The sequence below is a fragment of the Bacillus rossius genome, assembly GCF_032445375.1.
Source record: "Bacillus rossius redtenbacheri isolate Brsri chromosome 9 unlocalized genomic scaffold, Brsri_v3 Brsri_v3_scf9_2, whole genome shotgun sequence".
NCBI lineage: Eukaryota > Metazoa > Arthropoda > Insecta > Phasmatodea > Bacillidae > Bacillus > Bacillus rossius.
In genome coordinates this window covers 30,195,190-30,218,935 of record NW_026962013.1, presented here as the reverse complement: position 1 = coordinate 30,218,935, position 23,746 = coordinate 30,195,190, and the positions used below count along the sequence as shown (strand labels likewise).

At 41.8% G+C, this 23,746-nt stretch overlaps 1 protein-coding gene across 1 annotated transcript in view; it reads right to left on the bottom strand.

Moving 5' to 3' along the window:
• Positions 1-7,332, bottom strand: part of LOC134542896 (pyrokinin-1 receptor-like) — a 353,606-nt gene extending 346,274 nt beyond the window's left edge. The window contains exon 1 of the mRNA XM_063387481.1: positions 5,452-7,332. Within this exon, the coding sequence (XP_063243551.1) occupies positions 5,452-6,376 (925 nt within the window). The 5' untranslated portion in view covers positions 6,377-7,332. The remainder of the gene's footprint in view (positions 1-5,451) is intronic.
• Between the last annotated feature and the right edge of the window lie 16,414 nt (positions 7,333-23,746).

Sequence of the window (23,746 nt, the reverse complement as noted above, 5' to 3'; positions counted from 1 at the left end):
TCGCTGGCGTGGCGAAAAATTTATGAGCACCTAGTCGACAATCAAGTGGTTCAAATCACAATATAGTTTCTAAGATCCAGTCATTTAGGGCTTATGGACATACCGGTAAGTCGTAGGTAAAGCCTTATTGCTGTAGCTTTATTCTCGTCCCTTCTTTCCACCAATTCTTTTATTTATTTCTCTGCCACCATACAGTATTATAATTCGCAAAGAACTCTACATATCACGAACCAATAACAGAATATAAAGTGAAAAGCTACAAGTATTATTATGGAAATATAGGAAAGAAAGACCAACATAAATTATATTGGTTCCAGTATTTTTTAAGTCTAAATATTATTTTTCATTCTAATATATTGGATATTTGGCTTCGTTAAAGCATAGTAACTACGTAACTTGATGGAGAGCCTGGAGTTTGAAGTGGATGGCTGCTACAAATAGATTCTCCTGTGAATGATTTCCTGTAAATATTGAATACATTTTGGAGAAAGACTACCACTGTGGTCATATTGTATATAGGAACAAATTTATAGCGACTACATGTGTGGTTTTTACGTTAAATAAAGCAAATTTTCAATATCGAACGAAGAACAATATATTGAAATAATTGTTTTAAAATCACTTGGATTTTACCACATTTTTGCCATAATTATAATTTTGAACTATTTATTCCAATTTTTTTTCATGTCAAATCATAAATCATATCTCCCAAACCTTATATACTTGGTTGCAACGACATATTTACTAACAGGCTCTAGTCTGTAAGCACCGCGAGAAAACTAATTAAACTTTCACTAAGGCGATTTCAACTATCATGATAATCATACTAACTTCATTAGTGTAAGCTTCAAAAAGTAGCCAAAGCTAAGTCCTCTGCCATGTGAAACCAAAACCTTTAGTACGGAATATTTATTGAAAGTAGTATCAAGAAATTTTAGATTGATAAATGGAGAGGTATAAACCCCCTGAACGCTTGAACTTGAACTTGAAATTTCCACTTGCAATTGGAATTCCACCCGAAGGCTAGAAGTCTTCCCCCTTAAAACTCCCTTTGGTTAACAATTCCAGGCTCAAATTCACAGTTCTATGTACATTGTAACCTCATATGCTTCCATATAGGCTGGTTTATGATGCAGAACCTGTCATTATTTTTGACGGGTCGATATGATTTGGCCTCTTTACTGCCAGTTGGTAGTTGACTGGCAGGCCTACAGTCGTAGAGGGGAGAGGCAGAACAATTGCGAACCTATCACTAAAGCAATGCTTAGGTAAACGGATTTCAGTTTAACTGGTGACCAAAAGAATCCGCGAAATTTCTGGGTCTCTGATTAAGTAATAATATCGTTGCTGGTTTTCACGAGAGACGCTTGCAAACGCCAGAAGAGTAATCCGAAATCACTCCAGAAAAAATCTGGAATAGCTCCTTGCTCAATCAAGACCGTGGAAAATTTTGTGGCGATCTCTGGTTTGCTTTTATTTGGACTCTTTTGACTTTAATTACGACCAGTCGTAATACTGAATGATCATAAAAGCAAAAAAAAAAAATCTTGGTATGCCACTTAATAATTTGTGGGTGTTCAGCGTGAACTCGTACCGGAATGGATGAATACAAGATAGACTATCACACTTTCAATAACAGCATCCTCACATTATGACTGGCTCTTGCGTAGCAAACGTTTTAATTAATCTGCTTATGTTTTTTCTAGTGTGCACCAGAGCAGAGTAATTTTTTTTTCAGGTTACAAATTTTTTGAAAACAGTGACCAAAAAATATTTTTTTTAAAAGTACAATAAAAATGCTACGAATTCTACAACGAATTATTTGGGAAAATACAAAGAAAATGCTGCATTAAAAAAAGGGATTTTCGAACAGATGAAATTAATGTCGTTTCATATTCCATAGCTAATGCTTAGTTTTCCTGCATGACGTCATTAATATCGATTTCAATAATTGTTTGGATCATAGCTGCAAGTGGTATCTGGTGACATGCCTTTTCTCTTTTCCTGGAGAAACAGTAAGGAAAAATATGTACGTAGGAAAATTTGGTTGCGGATTGCAGTATAGATGAAGTATTAAATCTATGGCTTGACAAACCACAGGAAGTAGTTCTGATAGGGTGCATGGAACCGGCCCCACCCTAAACTCAACAAAGATATCATTAATCAGACTAGCACAAACTCTGATATTTGCGGCACAAACCACTGAAATATTTCTTCTTGTTCTACCGCGTGAAAGGGAGGGGAAGGGGCAATATCGGAATGCACCTGTTTTGGAAACTTGTTGAAGATAACATTCATGGCGTGGAGTAATTAAGCGAGTAATTATTACGTCATCTTCAGCCGCCTGCGTCAAATTATTACCGGCATGGTGGCTACAGCCCGGAGTCTGGTAATTTAATCCAGACGGAAACAGCGTTATAAAGGCTTGGAAGTATATAAAGGAGCCCATCTAGTCAAGGGGCTTAATTTGTGTGTTACGGGATTGTAAGGGCGACGCTCGCCGGTGCTTCTAATGCGGTATCCCCTCTAAGCTCAAAGCTCTGGACCTGCGCGCAGTCTTCTCGTCATGCACAGGGCAACTACGGCAACCATAACATTTTGTGGCGGATAAATGAAGATACAGTTTTGGCGCAAGCCCCGTCAGTGTTTTCAATAATCTGTACTTGTCGTTTTATGTCCAGAGATTACTTTCTAAACACGCGTCTAGAAATATGAGTTTAAAAAAAAACGTAAACAGAACCACTCATCCGCCCTGAGAAGATTTCTTGAAAGCTTTTCATCTGAACACACTATTCGGATATCTTGAGCAGTTTTCAAAACACGTGATTTCTTCTCAAGCTCTGCAATCTGTATGTATCTCCCAGATGTGACGGGCTCTTCATGAACTGTCGTTCCAATAATTAAGACTTACTTTCGGTACTCGCCAGTGATGTATAACCTGTAACCTAGGTAGCAAGAAAATTCGTGGTTCTTATTTTGTAAATCCACTTATAACACGAAACTCAGGCCTCGGACACGCAATTTAACGTATAATTCTTTAAAAAATTGTCGAGCGTAAAAAAAACTAACTGGTTTACAATTAGATTTCTTGACGCGAATCACACGTAGTTTCCGCACCAGCTGTTAGAATTCGCCGCTGGAGCAGCTACTCGACTATCGAAACATTCGATTTGCAGACCAAAATTTGAACTATGTAATAAAACGGCTGCGATAAAAGCGAAAAAGTCTTGACAAAATACAAAAAAACCCGGCTTTGGACTTATTTTTTTGACAAGTAATTTTTACATAATACTGCCTATCTTGTTGAAATTAACTAAACAGATTATCCCATAAACTTTCCCTTTGGCTTTGTGTGCTTTGGTTCACGCCATCCGCCACAGATGGCAGCACCGTGGTTACATATTTCCGTTCCATTCTGAAAACACTCGTACCAAATGCAGCATACCGAGAGCTAAGATGTTACAAATAAAAAATAATAATTTCTGAATCCAAAATGGCGGGGCACGAACACATTTTAACGAAAGGCCTGCAGTAGTTAGGTAGGTGAGGTATGAAAATTTTCACAGAGAATGTTAACGGAGAGGTAAGACGCTGGACTGGGATTTCAGGTGACCTTGGATCTAGCCCTGGTCCCGCCATTTGATTTCCAGTCGTGCGTGGTTCCCAGGATCCACTCCAGGCCAGCGCTTGGTTGGTTCGTCACTGAACACCAAGGCCGGTTCCTTACCCCAATTCTAATACACAGAAAATAAAATGTCTGTACTTTTACAAAAGATTCCTTTGGAAACTAGTTGCAAAGAAATGGTTTATAATACAGTTCATATGTCCATAAAATAATGTATCATTTAAACAAGTTTAATAGTAACAACTGTAAGCGTTGTAAAGGGTTGGTTCAAGGTCAAGATTAAAGAGTAACTCAATCAGTTTTAGATAAGCGCATGCGCGATTACTATGCTTTGTTGTTTTTATCGCTAGCAGCGAAATGGTGATTTTTGTAAGTAATTTCCCCAATTAGCAGAGGGTGAAACTCTAAACTTTATTTGGCAACAGGATGGAGCCCCTCCCCATTGGAATCTCTTTGTACGAGAGTGGTTGAACGTCGAAGTCCCTGGCCGTTGGATTGGTCGTAATGGTCGAGACGACAGAGTTTTTTCGCTGGTCTCCACGTTCACTTGACACAACGCCATGCGATTTTTTTTTCCTTTTGGGGCTTTATAAAAGGTCGTGTCTATGTTCCGCTAATACCTAATGCTTTTTGAGAGTCGAGACACAGAATTGAAGAGGCTATTGCTTCCATTACTCCGAACGTGTTAACCAAAGTGTGAGAAGAATTGATCCTTAGGTTGGATGTGTACCGTATAACTAAAGGTACACATATTGAATATTTGTAAGAACAACTAAATTAGTTTACCTTCAATTTAATGTATGATTTGTTGTTAATAGTCTCAATTAAATATAACATTCAAACTGGGACATTTTTTACTAACGCCTTTTACTACAAGAATGATATTGTAAATTTGTACATAATATGACTATGTTAATTTTGGCAAATATGAAATAAGTTTTTTGAGATAATACTGAGTATTTCTTACGAAAATTGCCACATAATTTAATATTTAAATTGATGTTTCATTCGAGCATATTTTTTTTGTTAAACCACGGAAAATATAATCTAATATTCAATAATTGACTTTATTATGTTGTATCATGCTTATTAATGTGCGCATTTAATACTATTCAGGGACCGGTTTAGAAATAGCTTTAACTATAGGAGGTACTGGGACAACACAAAGCACAAATAATAAATTCACGGGTAAAAATCCGAACCCATTATTACTGCGAACGCTATTTTGTAGTGATACAGTTTTCTTTCATGCGAATGTACAAATTTACATGTATTTGTAATTTTTCATGAATATCCCTGTTTAGTTTGTAAAATAAATAAAAATTAATTTGGAAGTGTATTTTCTATCTGGCTGCTGGTGCGTGTGGCCAATTTGAACATCAGCGCCAGGCCGGTTCGCTCACTTCACGCACGGCGGTTAAAAGGGACACGCGGCATGCGGAGCTTCGGAAAAAACTACGCGTTTTTAAAAACTTCTCGAGGTATCCGAATGGTTTTCTGTTTACGTAAAAAAAAAGCATTCGAGAACACGCCCAGGGCCGGATATGATTTTTAAACTGTATAAAAAGTATTTATTTTTAGGAGTAATTGTTTAATTAACAACTAAACACTCCGTTAATTTTTAGGTATGGTCAAATAGAGATAGTAATTTGTATGTTAATATCATTTTTAAAAAAAATTGTGGAAACCCAGATGGCGTCCATCAGTTAAGTTTCCTTAGAACTAAGAAATGAATATTGTTAGATGATGCTCCTACCTGGGTGCTGTTTGAGCATGCCCGGCAACAAGGCCCCCTGCAATGAGCAGTGGGAGGAGCGAGCACTCACCCAGCATCTTGAGCACCTTCTTGGACTGGCCCGGCTGGTGGCGGCCGCTGCAGCTGCGCTTGGCGGCGAGGTCGGCGCGCGATGACGCTGAGGCGGAGGCGGCTGTGGCCCGCTTCTTGCCGAACGAGCCCGAGCCGCGCTGCAGCCCGGAGCGCCGCAGCCGCAGGCCGATGAGCGCGTACAGCACCGTGATGAGCGTCATGGGCGCCACGAAGAACAGGAACGTGGACACCTCGAAGGCGTTGCGGAAGAGCTCGCGCGCCACGCTGCACTGCACCAGCTCGTCGTGTCGCGGGTCGCGCACCAGCCCCAGCTGCATGGCGAGCGGCACGGCGGAGGCCATCGCCACCAGCCAGATGCCGACGACGAACTTGACGGCGCGCGACAGCCGCGACATGGTGTGCGACAGGAACGGGTGGCAGATGGCCACGTAGCGCTCCACCGTGAACGCCGTGATGGTCAGCACCGACGCGTTGGTCGACGTCTCGGCGGCGAAGCCCCGCAGCACGCAGAACATCTCGCCGAAGATGTACGGGTAGTGCGACCAGATGGAGTACATCTCCTGGGGGAGGCCCGACACCAGCAGCAGCAGGTCGGACACGGCGAGGCTGAACAGGTAGTAGTTGGTGGCCGTGTGCATGTGCTTGTTGCGCGCGATCACCACGCACGTCACGAAGTTGCCGACGACGCCGGTGAAGAAGATGACGGTGTAGAGGATCGTCACCGGGACCACGATCAGCAGGGAGTCGCGCTTGGGCGGCGGGGTGAACACGTCGTACGCCTCGACGCCCGTCGTGTTGTCCCAGTAGGGGAACCCGGTGGCGCCGTCGTCGGCGCGCGCGGTCGCCTCCTCGTCCATCAGCAGGGTCACCACCGCGGCCGTCGTCGACGCCAGGTCCGTCTCCAGCGAGAGGTAGCCCTCCATCGCGGCGCCGATGGGCACGACGCACCTAGCCCAGTCCGGAGCTCGTCGGCTTCTGCCGGAGTGGCGCCCGGATACCCGCGTCCATCTCCGTCAGAACGGACCACCTCGTCGTCGAGACGTCTTCAACGTCTCCCGGCATAACCTTGTCCGGCGTCCCGTCGCGGTCAAGAGAGGACGCGCAGCCTTGCACACCTGACAACGTCAGCCCGTATTCTTCCTGTAGACGCTGTCAACGAATTCAAGTCGGTGAACTCGATTAAACTTTACGATATCTTCGCGAGGTTCTCAAAGCGTGAAACGTTTCCTCGTTTGAATTACGTCACGCCTGTAGTGCGGACGTAGCTTCAAATTTATTTTTCCAAAAATTTTCACTTGTGAGCGCAAAACTTGAACAAACATTCACTTTAAATTTGATCCTCCAAATCCAATTTCGTTTCTTCGCGTACTGAACTGCTAAAAACTTTTTTTTCCCTTTCAGTTGCGTGAATCCTCCTTACAAAAGTTTGAAAATAACAAATATATTGGAAAAACCTCTCAAGATATGAGAAATTTAAATCATGGAGACCTCAGAAATACGAACGGAATTTTTGTATCTTAAGTTATTGAGGTAAGTTATTGTAGAAGTAGGCCTACAAGAATAAAAAGAAACACTATATTGTTTTATTTGATTAGTTTAACTTTGCGTAGTCTTTAAAATTGTAGGCCAAAATTCAATTTTATTTTGTAGAGGTATTATGATAAAACAGTGTTCCTCGTGAGTGTTGAGAGACTGGACAAGGGTACCATGTGATAATTGTTCACGCCGGCTCGAGCCTACGTGAAGGGGTCTATTCTCTTGACTGCCAAAACCGATGTCCGCGGGTCAAAGACGGCGCACGTCGGCGGTAGAGCGACCGTCCCAATTCACACGACCTTCCGCTGCCGCCGCGGGAGACCGACTGACTGCCGGCTGCCGGGCGACCCTGGCCGGCTCAAACTGCGCGCGGCGGCGCCTCGCCGCATCTGCGTATGCGCGAGACGGACCTTCCCCTCCACTGCTTCCACCCCTCCCGCGTCTGGGTGGGGGGAGATAGGGTAAGTGCGGGGAGGGAGAGCGGCATGCGGCGAGAGAGGAACGCGACCCTTAATAAGCACCTTAATAAACACCCGCCGCCCGGCCCCCAAGAGGAAGCAGTCCACCTTGCGACTATATTTCCGCGCGCCATTAAAAAAACCCCAAGCGCCCAGCGAATGCGGCGCACGAAGCCATTACCGTCCTGAGCTCAGACCTTTGATTCACCGCGTTGCCTCAGGCCTCTCCTTTTCCCAAAACCCATCGCGTGCATTTCACGCCACATCACAGCTTTTAAGGCTCGGTAGTGCACTCTATGTCCTAATCCACGCTATGCCCCATCCCTGTAAACTTAGCCCGGTAGTTCTCGTGCATCTTAGGTTTCGTCACAAATGATTTCACCAGACATGGGCGTAAATTACGAAGTTTGACTTAGGCCTTCATGCATTAAAAAAACAACACCCTTACGGAGGGGGCTAACTTGTGCTTCCAAAATCTTAACCCCGTTACAGATTTTCGCCCCTGCCACCAGGTAATTCACGAGGTAACTGGAGAATTCAATAAATTATATACTAAGTCAAAAATGAGACGATATTGAACTTGCCAAAATTATTTAGTTGGGATAATCCACAAGAAATAGAATTTTCACTCCCGGACTTCTTCTGGACACAAAGTCTGTTTATTATCTTTGAATATGTTATTACGAAACACCAAATGTAAGAAACTGGACTTATCGTTTCCAAAAAAAAAAAAATCGTATATACTCTAATCACTAGTGAAGATTGTTTAAAGACCAAGTCATGGATATGTTTATAGTTATTTTCACTTGTGTGATATTTTACAGCTCATAAATTACTGTTACGGATATGCAGAAACGTAACAAGCCATCTAGAGAGTTCAGCAGGTCCCAGAGCCGTGTCGCAAGAAGTGGCGTAACTAGGATGCCATTGTTCTCGCAGCTTCGTGGGTTAAGTCGGCTTTAACGTCGCGACACTTCTGAAGGGTACAAGGCCTTCCCACGGGTATTTTCCAAGTATAAAAGCGACCTATAAGTTGCACTGAAGTGAACTAGAGCGTGAGTCTGGTGGCGATACCGGCGATACGAATGTGAAGTGAAGAGGGTGAGTGATCCCTTGGCGAGTGATGCAGGGCGACGAGCTATGTGCTTCGTGTACGAAGACCGGAGCATCGGGGGACGGTATCGTGGCGCGGCGAACGAGTGAGCAGTGAAAAGCAGTGTTTTGGGAGCGAGATATGCAGTAAGAGACAAACAAGAGACAGTCCATGACAATGCTGGGGTAGTTCACGCTCTCATAAAACATAGGTGTTTCTTCAATTTTGAGTGTTTGTATACCTCTCTTTTTTTTATTAAAGATTTTTTGGCGAAGAATTCATTTAATAAAATTTAAATAAATTTACCAACGTCAGGTGGATTAAAAGGCAAAATATAATAAGGTTATATATAACCAGGCAGCGTCTACAATAGCAAAAGGCACGGGTACATTAAAAGTTGGTCAAAAGATTTTACTAAGAGTTTTCTTGAAAATTGTGTCTTAAAATAACTAAGAACACATTTAAATAAATATCTCTCGGATCGTGAGCCCGGTGAAGTATGTAATGGCGCGTCATTCACCTAATTAGCGCCCAAGCTGGTTCCCCCAGGGTAACCAAACCAGTCGGAGATATTTCACAGGACGACGTAACCAATCAAGCTAACTGGCCCGTACCCAGGGCGAAATGGCATGTAATCAGATGCGGTGAGTGAAGCAATCACATCTAAGGGACAGTCAGGACGAATCGCTCCCGAAAGCTTATTCGATGTTTGGCTGCTTTAAGGACGAAAATAGCATCTGAAAGACTTTATTTTGGTTTCAACAGTTCATATAGGCTTCCATAACCAATTTGTATCGTTTAATACTGAAAATTGTCCTACTTGAAAACCTAGATCACACGTTAATAGATTTCCAAATATCATAACATAGTCTACTAACAGTATAATAACAGTTGTAATCATTTCCAAGAATAAATTTAGTACTAAACGGTAAAGACTTCACAGAGTAAATAATTTGTAGTAACAAGTTATTAACTTCAGGCGTTCCATTAGATTGTATGCCATGTTTTAATGCAGCTAAGTTTTGAAAGTCAAATTTAGAAAACATTGCCATGGCCTTAAAACTATTCAAAACAATATGGCGTCTTTCTGTTCCTATCTTTTCCTCTCAGAACCACCAGGAATCTCAACTAAATATGTTTATTGTAGTGGTAAGTGTTGGCATACGCTACTAACCTTTTTATTCTCTTAACTGCAAAAGAAGAGGGAGATCTAGCATAAATCCCCGAAAGTTCAACAAATGTAGAAGTGTAAATATATTTAGAAAAAACACTTAGAAGTGGAAAAATTAATAAGTCACTGTAGTAATAAAGCCAACGATATTATCTGTGTGATATTTAATGCATTTTGAGGTTGGTTTCCGTATTTTATTTTTCTTCTTTAGTGGGTGCACCCATTGTGGAATACGTTCCCAATGTGAAATACTGAGATTAAAAATAGAAAATTTGTGTACCATCTAGCGAGACTGCTGGAAACTAATGCCTTTTGAACTTACGAACCTGCCGCAAGAGCACCAGTCACTTACCGCCAAAACAGAACGTCACGCGAGTGTAAGAGTGTTTCGTCAAAAGTTGAGATTTTTTCGAAGAAAAGTTTTTTGATTTAATACGAAAGAAGGGTAAATGAACTCTAGCAACTTATTACTGATTTGGTTAGTGCACTCTTACAGTCTTTCAATACAACATTAAAAAATGGCAAAACAAACTAAGAAGTATAGGCTATTACAGAGAGTAACAAAATGGCCACTGTTACCCAATGTGGAATACAGCAAAGTGCCAAATCTGAAATATTCCACATTGGGATACACCTATCTGAAATGTCTTGGAATTTACGTTATGATAGCAAATATCGAGTTGTAAACATGGAGTTAGCGCTCTGTAAATTTTTTTAGTAATTACGGGTGTCAAAAATACGATTAAAATTACTATTTCATTTTATATTATATAAACCAAATCCATAACAAAATGTACGTTTTTAAGTTAAAATCAATAAAAAATATATTATATTGGATAAACTATTAAAAAAGTGCCATGCATAGGTACCATTTACGTGTCTGCTGCAATATTAAAGGCCGGCTTCAAGGTTCATTGATTACATTGGTAATATGTTAGCTTAATGCCCACTAACGTACTAAAAAAAAAATTACGCATATTTATCGAAAAGAAAAATGATTATTCATATTCTTGGTTTTCCTTGTTCATGTAAATTTGTCTGATTAATTGATGCTGCCATTAAAATGTCTGAATTTCAATTTCCTCATCTAGTAATTTTAATAAAGTTGATTTAGTAATTTTTAACATTTAAATACACTGGTTAAACAACTAAATATGAGCCCTAATGTGTAAAAATAAATTTGTTTGAACGCTGTATTGTTACTGTTTTATAAACTTATGACGGAAGTTTAAAAAACAGGTCCTTAATTTACAGATGGCAGGCAAAGGCCCAACAAACTGAAAGTGGGACAAAGAAAAAATGGCCAATGCAATTAGTGCTGTCCAGAAAAAGGAAATGGGTTTTTTTAAGACACAACAAATATGCAGTGTTCCCAGAGCTACACTGGTCCGGTTCGTCAAGAAGGCAAACAATAATCCTGATAAAGAAATCAACGAAATGCTGAACATTTCCCTTGGCAGAAGGCCAACATTTTCTATAGAGACAGAAAAACAACTTGTGCAGCATTGCTTAAATATGGATGAAAGGTATTTTGGTCTCACAATGAAAGACATTAGAAGACAGGCGTTTCAATTTGACATTGCAAATAACATTTCTCATCAATTCAATTTGGGGAAACAGTCGGCAGGACGAAAGTGGTTTCGCAAGTTCTTGAAAAGAAATCCGGAGCTTTCTCTGCGTACTACTGAGGACGATCCCTTAACGATTATTTTATATGGACGTTATTCGCATACGCGCAATCTTGACCTAATTTCGGCTGCAAGAAACTGCAGTGTGACACTAGTGTGCCTTCCCCCACATATCTCCCACTGGACATTTCTTTCATGCACCCACTCAAGACTTATTTTAATGATGAAATAAGGTCATGGTTGGCCAACCAAATTAACCCTGTCCGTCCAATCACACACTACGTATCAGTTATCTGAACTCTTTGGGAAGGTTTATGCTCGTGCAGCTGCATTATAAACAGCAATGGACGGTTTTAGGAAAAGTGGAATATTTCTTCTGAACAAAGATATCTTCCGTGATCTTAAACTTTATAGATAATTCGCTGAAAAGTGGTTCATCAAACACTGATGTACTTATGAAACGCGCATCACAGAATATCGACATGTTATCGTCAGAATGTAGCAGTGACACCGCTGCTAGTAATCCCATATAAACTAGGCCTGAAAGATCATTTGAAGAAATTAGTCCCTTAATAACATTGCATAGGGATTTTCCCAGCAGTCGTAGAAGGAAAATATGTACAGCCAAGGTGCTCAATTGTACACCTAACAAAGATTAGTTATAACAATCAAAGAAAAATCATACATTATTTGCGTAACATTCAGTAAAAAGATCACTTGCGTGTAGTAAGCCCTTGAAAGTAGTATAGGAAAGTATGTCCGGAAACATGGCGCTGGCGCGTGGTGTGTGGCCGGTGGTGTTTTCCGCCATCTTGGATTGTGATGTCACGGCGGCCATCTTGGATGGTTGTGACCTTGACCTTTGACCTTGACATTTGACCTTCAAAATGTGTCAAAATCCGCCAAAATTGGGCAAAATTTGCCCAAAATTCCTCAAAATTCGCCAAAATTTCCATTTCTGTGAAAAAAAAATTCCGCCAAAAAATCTCAAAAAATTCCACAATTCAAAAATTCCCGTTTTCGAGAGATAAATTCCCGTTTCGAGGGAAAATTTCCCGTTTTTAGTCCTTAAAAATCCCAGCGGCTAGAAATGTCCATATGTAGGCTTAAGCATCCATGTCTACAGCCTACGATAAGCCTCTGACGTCATCATGGATTATGACGTCACCGTTGCAATTTCCGTTACGGCCGCCATCTTTAACTTTTTTATTTATTATCCGATTTTAATAAAAAAAATTTAAATTAATAAAAAAATAACTTAATAAATTTTTAATAAAAAATATTTAAAAAAACAAACATTTACGACACGGAGTTCGAAGTCCTCGGTTCGAACCCGACGAGTGCAAAAAAAATTAAAAATGGCGACCGATCCTTCCCCCGTGGTGGGTGCTAGCAGACTGACTCCCACCACTTTTTTCAAAGCATATATATCGTCACCTAGTATGATGTCATGTCCGCCATCTTGTCTTCGATGCTGGAAGCCATCATCATTGTATCGACGGCGAGAGTGCGCTGACGTCATGTTAGTTTAGTTCTTATCCGCTAGAGTACAGTAATCATTTATTACTATGACACTCACCATCTTGAAATTCGGCCGCCATCTTGAAAATCCGTAATTATTTAGCTAGAAATTCGGAAAAAGTTCCAATATTCATTAAAAAAATCACTCATTAATTGACATATTGATTCGATGGATTCCTGTCCTCGGTTCGATACCCGATCGATGCAATAATGTTTAATTTTATGTAAAAAATAATAATTTCAATAAACCATGTTCAACATTCGTAAAGAGACTCTAAATCCTCTACGACCATCATCCTATCAGACATCAAGACCACCATCTTGGAAATCCGTAATTTTAAAGCTAGAGATTCGGGAAAAGTTCCAAAATTCATTAAATAAATCACTCATTAATTTACATATTGATTCGATCCGCTCCTGTCCTCGGTTCGATCCCTGGACGATGCAAAACATATTAATTTTAAGTGAACTATAATAATTTTAATAAATAATCATCAAAGTCCTAAATGAAGCATAGTTTCCAAATCAACCATCATCCTATAAGTCATTATGGTCACCATCTTGGAATCGTGTAATTATTTAGCTAGAGATGCGGGAAAAAGTTCAAAATTCATTAACTTAATGTGGAATCTATATATACTGATTGATTAGATCGAATAAGGTCCTTGGTTCGATCCCTTGTCGATACAAATCAACTTTAATTTTAAAAAATACCACAAAAGCGACAGGTTTGAGAAATAAAAACACCGCAAGTTCTTTTAAAAAATTTTATTACATAAATTCAATACACTACTACAAGTACAAAAAAAAACACTGACAAATTAATAAAGCCTTTTTGGATTCCTCGATTCAAACAGTCTTCTTATTGTACGGACTAAGCCTTTTACATGACTTTAAATGTCTATCCGATCCGTTCATCGCCACAGCCAGAGACGGACTGAAGTTCATATCACTTATATATAGTCTCATTAGCCGGTACAACACATGAGTCAAATCAATAACCATGTTCATTATACGTCTCTGAGCATTTTTTATAATGACGATGTAAGCTATCGAGACGTGAAATTAGTTTATTGCACTTATTGCACTGAAATTGTATTCTTTGAACATTATTAGAACAACCGCTTCTTTCATGTCTGCGAGCATTTGAGGTGATAGTAAATGATGCACCACAGTATTTGCACTGATGCGAAGTACGCTCTTCATTAATTGAAGTATTCAATGCTGATGAAACTTTAGCTGATGGTGGAACAGCACATATCGAAGTCTCCTCCAGTGTTGTCAGAGGCGTTGCCAACGTGATCTGCTCCAACATCGTCGGCGCTGACGTCATGGTTCCCGTAGTCGATGGTACAACCTCCGAGTTCAACGTTAAAGACGGTAAAGATGCCATCGAGTTCGCAAGAACAGGTAATTACGCGATTTATGCACCAGATTAAACAATCTAGGTGATCCTTACACCGCAGTCGTCAGAAACAAACTGAGCGTCCTGCTGTCTAGGACTCGCTTATATACATGCACCGGATGGAATAATACGCTAGTCAAATCAAGAACAATTTATTATAATACTAGAGTCAAAACAACATTAAAAAAATAGAAGCACCATCAAAAAAAAAAGGAAGCACACTTGGAAGTGCCGACAACGAAAAGGCAGCACATTTGGAAGCACCGACAACGAAAAAGGCAGCACCATCATCGAAAAGACCGCACATTTGTCATTGGCTCCAATATTCATTGGCTCCAATATTCATTGGTTCCATCAGTCTATTGATTCTATCAGTCTAGTGACTCCAACAGTCATTGACACCAACGGCCTTTTTCTTCATCAGCTCCAATGATATTTGGCTAGAATGCTACGAGTCTAAGAGACCATGAGGCTACAATTCTACGAGTGTACAAGACTCCTCCAACTACCTTCAAGTGTATAAAGCTCCAAATGCTCCAACAGCTCCAACACGCAATGTACGCGCAATACATGTAATTTACACACAATAAATGTAATGATTACACAGTACACACACAGGAAACGGAACGTACACACAGTACACACAGGAAACGGAACGTACACACAGTACACACAGGAAACGGAACGTACACACAGTACACACAGTACACACAGGAAACGGAACGTACACACAGTACACACAGGAAACGGAACGTACACACAGTACACACACAGGGAACGGAACGTACACACAGTACACACAGGAAACGGAACGTACACACAGTACACACAGGGAACGGAACGTACACACAGTACACACAGGAAACGGAACGTACACACAGTACACACAGGAAACGGAACGTACACACAGTACACACAGGAAACGGAACGAACACGTAATATTCACGCAACTGACACACAGTACACGCAGAGTACACGCAATTTACGCAAAGTACACCCAATGTACGCAATGTACGCAATATATATGTAATGTACACACAATGACTACGCTTCGTTCGCGCAGGACAAGCATTTAATGAAAACGAAGCACGTTTGGACGGAAATTCTATAAAACGAAAGCTCATTTAACGAAAAGGAGGCGCATTCTCTCGTTCATTCAACTTGGTAGGATACGATTTTCAATGATAAGTTAGGATATAATCTCTCCATCAGTCTATGAATCCAACAGTTTATATTTCCATTAGCCATCGACTCCAATAGTCATTGACTCCAACAGTCATTGGCTCCAACAGTCATTGCCTCCAACAGTCATTGTCTCCAACTACCTTCAAGTGTACAAAGCTCCAACTACTTCAGCAGCATTAGGTTATAAGATTACATGACTGCTTGTTTACATAGCTACAAGTCAACGAGGCTACTTGGCTACGTAGCTACAAGTATACGAGGCTCCAAGCCATCATGACTACGCGACTACGAACCATGAGGTAACGAGACTACGTGACTACGGGTATTCAAGCTTACGATACTGCGAGGCTACAGAGCTACGAAGCTTCTAGAACATAAGTTCACGAGACTGCGAGAATACAGGACTACAAGTGTACACGAGTACTTGACTACTTCTTAGCTTCATCAGCTCCAAATGGCTCCAACAGGTCCAACAGCCTCCAAATGCTTAACACAGCTCCAAATGGCTCCAAATGCTCCAAACGACCTCCAAATGCTTGACAGCTCCAAATGTCTCCAAATGCTTAACACAGCTCCAAATGGCTCCAAATGCTCCAAACGGCCTCCAAATGGCTCCAACAGCTCCAACAGCCTCCAAATGCTTAACACAGCTCCAAATGGCTCCAAATGCTCCAAACGACCTCCAAATGCTTGACAGCTCCAAATGGCTCCAAATGCTCCAAACAGCCTCCAAATGCTTGACAGCTCCAACGGCCTCCAAATGCTTAACACAGCTCCAAATGGCTCCAAATGCTCCAAACGGCCTCCAAATGCTTGACAGCTCCAAAAGGCTCCAAATGCTTAACACAGCTCCAAATGCTTCAAAAGGCTCCAATTATCGCATCTGTCTTCGTCGGCATTTTTCTCTTTTGCTCCCACTGCTCCAACAGCAAAAAAAATAAAATAAAAAAATACATAAACAGATTCTGCTAGCTTGTGAACTTCTCATTGTTGAACAAAAATAGAGTTCTAGTACAAGCCAGAATTTTATGTATTTTTTTATTTTATTTTTTTTAATTTTTTATTACTATTTTTTCCTGAAATTTTATGATATCAAAGAAAACTTGCGGCGGTTTTCTCCTTGTGCTCCTGATTATTCTTGTCAATATTTTGGTGGTTTTCTCCGTGTGCTCCTGATTATTCTTGTCAATATTTTGTTGGTTTTCTCAGTGTGCTGCTGATTATTCTTGCTAATTTTATGATGGTTTTCTCCGTGTCCTCCTGATTATTCCTGACTAGACATCTGATGGTTTTCTCCGAGTGCTTCTGGTTACTGATGAGGAATTGATCTCTGCATGAAGAATTTTTTACTTAATGAGTCATGTCATTTTTTATTCAAGGTTGCATTTAATTATTGAAATTCTGCCAATAAATCAGCACTTGTAAATTTTTATCAGGTGGAAATTTAAAAAAAAATATATATCATTATTCAGTCAAATAATCTCTGAGAAATCTAAGAAGCACTAACAGGATGGACGAACTTCCTTCTCCTTGGTGTCTAGCGAAGCCCTCCTTCTTTTGCGATCGTTAGTGAGCATCCCGCATCCCACATAAAATAACTAATTAATATTCACCTGCAAGCAACACGTGGCTACATCTGTTGATGGCAGCCAGAACTACTTGCATCAATTTGCTTTGCATTAGATAACCTAACTCTCACCACTGAGTGGTGCTATTGTAATCAGTTAGAGTCATGTAGTCTCGTAGCCATGTAGCCTCGTGTCCTGGAAGCTTCGTAGTCCTGTAGCCTCGCAGTCTCGTAACCTTGTGTTCTGGAAGCTTCGTAAACATGATGCATTGGAACATCGTAGACCTGTAGCTACGTAACAAAGTATCTATGGAATCATATAACATAATGCTGTTGGAGCAGTGGGAGCAAAAGAGAAAATGCCGACGAAGACAGATGCGATAATTGGAGCCTTTTGAAGCATTTGGAGCTGTGTTAAGCATTTGGAGCCTTTTGGAGCTGTCAAGCATTTGGAGGCCGTTTGGAGCATTTGGAGCCATTTGGAGCTGTGTTAAGCATTTGGAGGCCGTTGGAGCTGTCAAGCATTTGGAGGCTGTTTGGAGCATTTGGAGCCATTTGGAGCTGTCAAGCATTTGGAGGTCGTTTGGAGCATTTGGAGCCATTTGGAGCTGTGTTAAGCATTTGGAGGCTGTTGGAGCTGTTGGAGCCATTTGGAGGCCGTTTGGAGCATTTGGAGCCATTTGGAGCTGTGTTAAGCATTTGGAGACATTTGGAGCTGTCAAGCATTTGGAGGTCGTTTGGAGCATTTGGAGCCATTTGGAGCTGTGTTAAGCATTTGGAGGCTGTTGGACCTGTTGGAGCCATTTGGAGCTGATGAAGCTAAGAAGTAGTCAAGTACTCGTGTACACTTGTAGTCCTGTATTCTCGCAGTCTCGTGAACTTATGTTCTAGAAGCTTCGTAGCTCTGTAGCCTCGCAGTATCGTAAGCTTGAATACCCGTAGTCACGTAGTCTCGTTACCTCATGGTTCGTAGTCGCGTAGTCATGATGGCTTGGAGCCTCGTATACTTGTAGCTACGTAGCCAAGTAGCCTCGTTGACTTGTAGCTATGTAAACAAGCAGTCATGTAATCTTATAACATAATGCTGCTGAAGTAGTTGGAGCTTTGTACACTTGAAGGTAGTTGGAGACAATGACTGTTGGAGGCAATGACTGTTGGAGCCAATGACTGTTGGAGTCAATGACTATTGGAGTCGATGGCTAATGGAAATATAAACTGTTGGATTCATAGACTGATGGAGAGATTATATCCTAACTTATCATTGAAAATCGTATCCTACCAAGTTGAATGAACGAGAGAATGCGCCTCCTTTTCGTTAAATGAGCTTTCGTTTTATAGAATTTCCGTCCAAACGTGCTTCGTTTTCATTAAATGCTTGTCCTGCGCGAACGAAGCGTAGTCATTGTGTGTACATTACATATATATTGCGTACATTGCGTACATTGGGTGTACTTTGCGTAAATTGCGTGTACTCTGCGTGTACTGTGTGTCAGTTGCGTGAATATTACGTGTTCGTTCCGTTTCCTGTGTGTACTGTGTGTACGTTCCGTTTCCTGTGTGTACTGTGTGTACGTTCCGTTTCCTGTGTGTACTGTGTGTACGTTCCGTTCCCTGTGTGTACTGTGTGTACGTTCCGTTTCCTGTGTGTACTGTGTGTACGTTCCGTTCCCTGTGTGTGTACTGTGTGTACGTTCCGTTTCCTGTGTGTACTGTGTGTACGTTCCGTTTCCTGTGTGTACTGTGTGTACTGTGTGTACGTTCCGTTTCCTGTGTGTACTGTGTGTACTGTGTGTACGTTCCGTTTCCTGTGTGTACGTTCCGTTTCCTGTGTGTACTGTGTGTACGTTCCGTTTCCTGTGTGTACTGTGTGTACGTTCCGTTTCCTGTGTGTGTACTGTGTAATCATTACATTTATTGTGTGTAAATTACATGTATTGCGCGTACATTGCGTGTTGGAGCTGTTGGAGCATTTGGAGCTTTATACACTTGAAGGTAGTTGGAGGAGTCTTGTACACTCGTAGAATTGTAGCCTCATGGTCTCTTAGACTCGTAGCATTCTAGCCAAATATAATTGGAGCTGATGAAGAAAAAGGCCGTTGGTGTCAATGACTGTTGGAGTCACTAGACTGATAGAATCAATAGACTGATGGAACCAATGAATATTGGAGCCAATGAATATTGGAGCCAATGACAAAAGTAGTTGGAAATAGGGGGTTCAAGAACAGGCGGAGGATCGAGGATCCGGCGGCCATCTTGGATGACGTCATCTAATCCGTATGCTAATCCATGCTAATCCGTATGCTAATCCATGCTAATCCGTATGCTAATCTATGCTAATCTACGCTAATCCATGCCAATCTATGCTAATCCATGCCAATCTATGCTAATCCATGCCAATCTATGCCAATCAGTATGCCAATCTATGCCAATTCGTATGCCAATCTATGCCAATTCGTATGCCAATCTATGCCAATTCGTATGCCAATCTATGCTAATCCATATGTTAATCCATGCTAATCCATATGCTAATCCATGCTAATCCATCCGCCATTTTATATTTCTAGAAATTTCCACCAACTTCGAATTGTGACGTCACCGTTGCACTTTTCGTCACGGCCGCCATCTTGGATTAGAATTTTTTTTTTTCGAACTTTTGAAATTCGATGTAATCATCAGCCGCCATCTTGTTTCGTCTGCTGGTGGCCGCCATCTTGTTTTCGTCTGCTGGAGGCAGCCATCTTGTGACGTCATATAGTTCTGTTGGTCGCCACCAGATAGCAGCAGGGATTATTTTATTTTAACTAAAATATTTTCAGTGCCGAGGCTGGGATTCGATCCATGGGACGTGAAAACGTCCAGGATGCCGTGGTTACGAGGCGGACACCTTGACCACTAGACCACGAGACCAATTGGGATATGGTGGAATAAATAATCTATATATGCTACGTACTGACGGCAAGTTTATGATAAAAGGGGGAGGAGGGTGTTTTTGCCTTCCTTAATGCATACCTAAGGCGCCACATTTGAAATTAAAATTATTATTATACCATCGCCATCTTTAATTCCAGCACAGACTACCAGATGGCGCCAAATTCAAAATATTAGTTAGGGAGTCGGCAGGCAGGTGTCGCATGCCGCCATCTTGGTTCTCAAGTTGGCTGGTAGATGTCGCTAGTATCGCGCGCCAAATTCAAAAATTAGTTGCCAGAGGCGCCGCCATCTTGGTTCTCAAGTTGGCTGGTAGATGTCGCTAGTATCGCGCGCCAAATTCAAAAATTAGTTGCCAGAGGCGCCGCCATCTTGGTTCTCAAGTTGGCTGGTAGATGTCGCTAGTATCGCGCGCCAAATTCAAAAATTAGTTGCCAGAGGCGCCGCCATCTTGGTTCTCAAGTTGGCTGGTAGATGGCGCCACCGTCGCCATATTTTAGTTCATACAATCGATACCAGATGACGCCACCATCGCCATCTTTAGTTCCTAGTGTTGCTACCAGAGTGTGCCACCATCGCCATCTTTAATTCTTAAAGTTACCGCCGGAGCGCGCCACCATCGCCATCTTTAATTCATAAAGTCGCTACCGGATGGCACCACTGTCGGCCATCTTTAATTCAAGGTATTGTCGCCGGATGGTGCCAAGTTTGAATTTAAAAACCTACAAGTGTTATGCAATGTGTAACCAGTCGAGATAAGTTTGGAACCTGTAGCCATATTATTATTATTATTATTTATTAATGTATGTTTATTAAATATGATAGAGTATTTATAAAATATTGGTGTTGTGTAGAGTCTCTCTCTCTTCTTCTCGTAGTGGCAGACAGTTGTAGCAATTGTAGTCAGTTTGGAACCACTATACTACATCTCGACACTACTTAGAAATTATGCCTCCACTATTTTACCCGGACTTGGCACCGGGCAAGCATGGAACCAGAGGAGTAATGCAAGGGAATGGCTTTTCATTTGTTTGTAACAAACAAACCATCCATCCGATTACATTATCCCAAGTGCCATGCCTGGCTGTGTTACCCCCCCACGAAGCTGAAAAATGAAAACAATTCCCATAAGAACACAAGGGGAGGGTAAATATGTGCAAACATTGAGGGAAAAATAACCATCGCTGAAACATACTTCCCAGCATTAATTACAACAACAAAAGATGACAGCAAAGAGGACGGGGAAGAGAAGGCCTAAATAAAAAATGTATAAATACATGTGATAAGCCTCCATTACCCAACGTAGCCATGGGGTAGCGTATGTATACCATCATCCTGGATAACTCTTTTGTTATCTGTCCAAGTAAGTGCTAGTTTGTTGGTGCACTCGGAATAGATATCATGGTGGTAGGAGCGTATAGATCGCACTTTTACACGCAATGTAGACTCCTGGTGTAGTGTACGTAGGTAGTCCTCAAAAGTGATTCGGTTTTTAATCACAGACCTTTGCACACCTTTGGCCTTCTTGGTTACAATGTCACTGCACTTTAGGGCGTACAGCTTAGCCCTCAAGCCGATAAATTCTGTCATGGGTCGGCCACAGCACTCATCTTTGAATTTCCCGATTACTTTAGAATTGGTCGCAGAGTGCAGGACATGGTTGGTAGGGTAACCACTCATGTCAAAGTGGTCTAACAGTGCATGGTCAGACTGCAAATCAGAGTAGAAATCATGAGTATCAATCTGATAAATAAAGCTGTCTGTATCCATGTAGGCTAGCTCAAGCCTATCATTATACCTGGGTTTCATCACATCATAATGGAAGTGGTACATCAAAGTCTTGGAGAGCTCAAGAACGGCAAATCCAACATATATTGGCTTGTCGAACATTATTTTCTCGTGCCGAAGGTGCACCAGTGCCAGACTCTGATCATAGACTGTGTAGTCCTTGAAGGTGGGGCGAGCCACAAGCTTGCGGAGGCGCTCTTTACAACACACCAGCTCCATTGCTTGCCTCTTACGTTTCGCCTCCATCAATTTCCCAAAAGTAGCATTATTAGCTAGTTTGAAAAAGTCTTTCTCAAAGTCGTTCTGTGCGGCTTGTCGTTTTCCAGTGTTCAATGCTATGTATGGCTGCAACCATGCTGACTGACGAAAATGTAGGACTCTATGGATATGAGTTAGGCGGAGACCGTGGGAAATTGCTTGTTTGAGGTTAATGTAATGGATAACGTAGTGGGATTTGTTGGAGAGAGTGGTGAGAAGTTTAGATTGGGTAGAATTGGGAGGACACTCATTCCTAGGAAGGAAGGGTAGATCCCGGTGGGACGGATGTAATTCTACTGGATACTCGACGTCACACTCCACAATGTAGCCAATATCACTATCATCAGGTATGCTGGTAAAATCAATGTTCGTATCATTGCTCCACTGAAAGTCACTGTGTGGTAGAGGGCAAGACATGGCCCAACCGTACAAATTGTTGGCATCTAGGTATGCAAGAGACGATGAAGGTTTGGTGGGGTTGTGTGTCTCAGGTGCATAGGCATTGTTTGCCACGCAGTGCCTTTTCATGCACTGTGCCACCCCACCTCGGATGCCTGACTCAACAAATAAATGCATGTCATAATCTGTGAGCAGGTCCAACCGAACTTGGGTAGTCTTGAGCATGGCATCAAAAGTAAATCCTGGTGCACTAACGTAATGCGCACAATCTAGACCATACGTGTCAAGACAAAGGCTGCGGAAGCTCTCGAAAACATCACATAAGATCAAAACATCTGACTTTAGGTATACATCGCTATACTCCCCCAATGTCGAGCAATGAAAGGCATCCCAGACGGTGTGTGCATGAACATAATCCTCATCGCTAATGGTAGAGTCGGTGAGAATGTTAAAGAAAGCCTCCTTGGGCGGTAGCTGCAGTTCGTCCAGACGTTCCCAGGAATCAATGTGATCATATGGGAATACTCCCTTCCGCATGACGAGCGACACACAGGTGGGATCGAAAAACTTCATGGTGGTGACAAACTGTGCTGTTGGTAGGTTATGTGCTAGTGAAGACAGGGAGCATGCCATGAATCTAAGTGTGTCAATGAACTGGACTGAGAACCTATCACCAAGCTTCTTCGAGAATGTTATCATTTTCTCTTCACTGTGTGGTATGATGAAGATCTCCTTAGTGTCATACCCAAGCTGCTTGACAATAAAGTGCTGGTCGTAGCCGAGATTATGGAAGAAGACTACTAGCTTCTTTGGTCTACGACGCAACATGTTACAGCCATTACAGGAAGGTCCAATGTAATTTCCTGTAAAATGATCATGATCCTTCACCCTATAGTTTGATGCAGTGAAGGGTTTGTGGCAGTAGCAGCATTGTGCTGCATGGTTGAAGGCAATGTACTGGGTCCGTGTCAGAGGTGTCATTGGGATGGAGGTAGCATATATATCCTTCACCTTGTTCCCAATTTCAACTATATCCTCCATGAACCTACTCGCAGCATCCACACCTCGGTATATAATCGGTTCCTGTGGCAGGTTTGCTGTAAGGTGTGTGGGTATACGAGCATTGTCCACCTTGATGTATATACCATAGCTATATGGCTCATGCTTCTGGTACTTCTCTGTGTATGCTATATTGGGGTCAGGCTGACATGAGTCCACCTTGGTTAGCATGGCCTCGAAGTCTGCATACACAACTATAGGTAGTTTACCCATGTGGTGGAAGTTGGTGAATTCCAGCCTGGGTGGGTTTCCATCCTTGTCTGGAAGCGGCATTTCAACACGCACAGGTGCATGAGG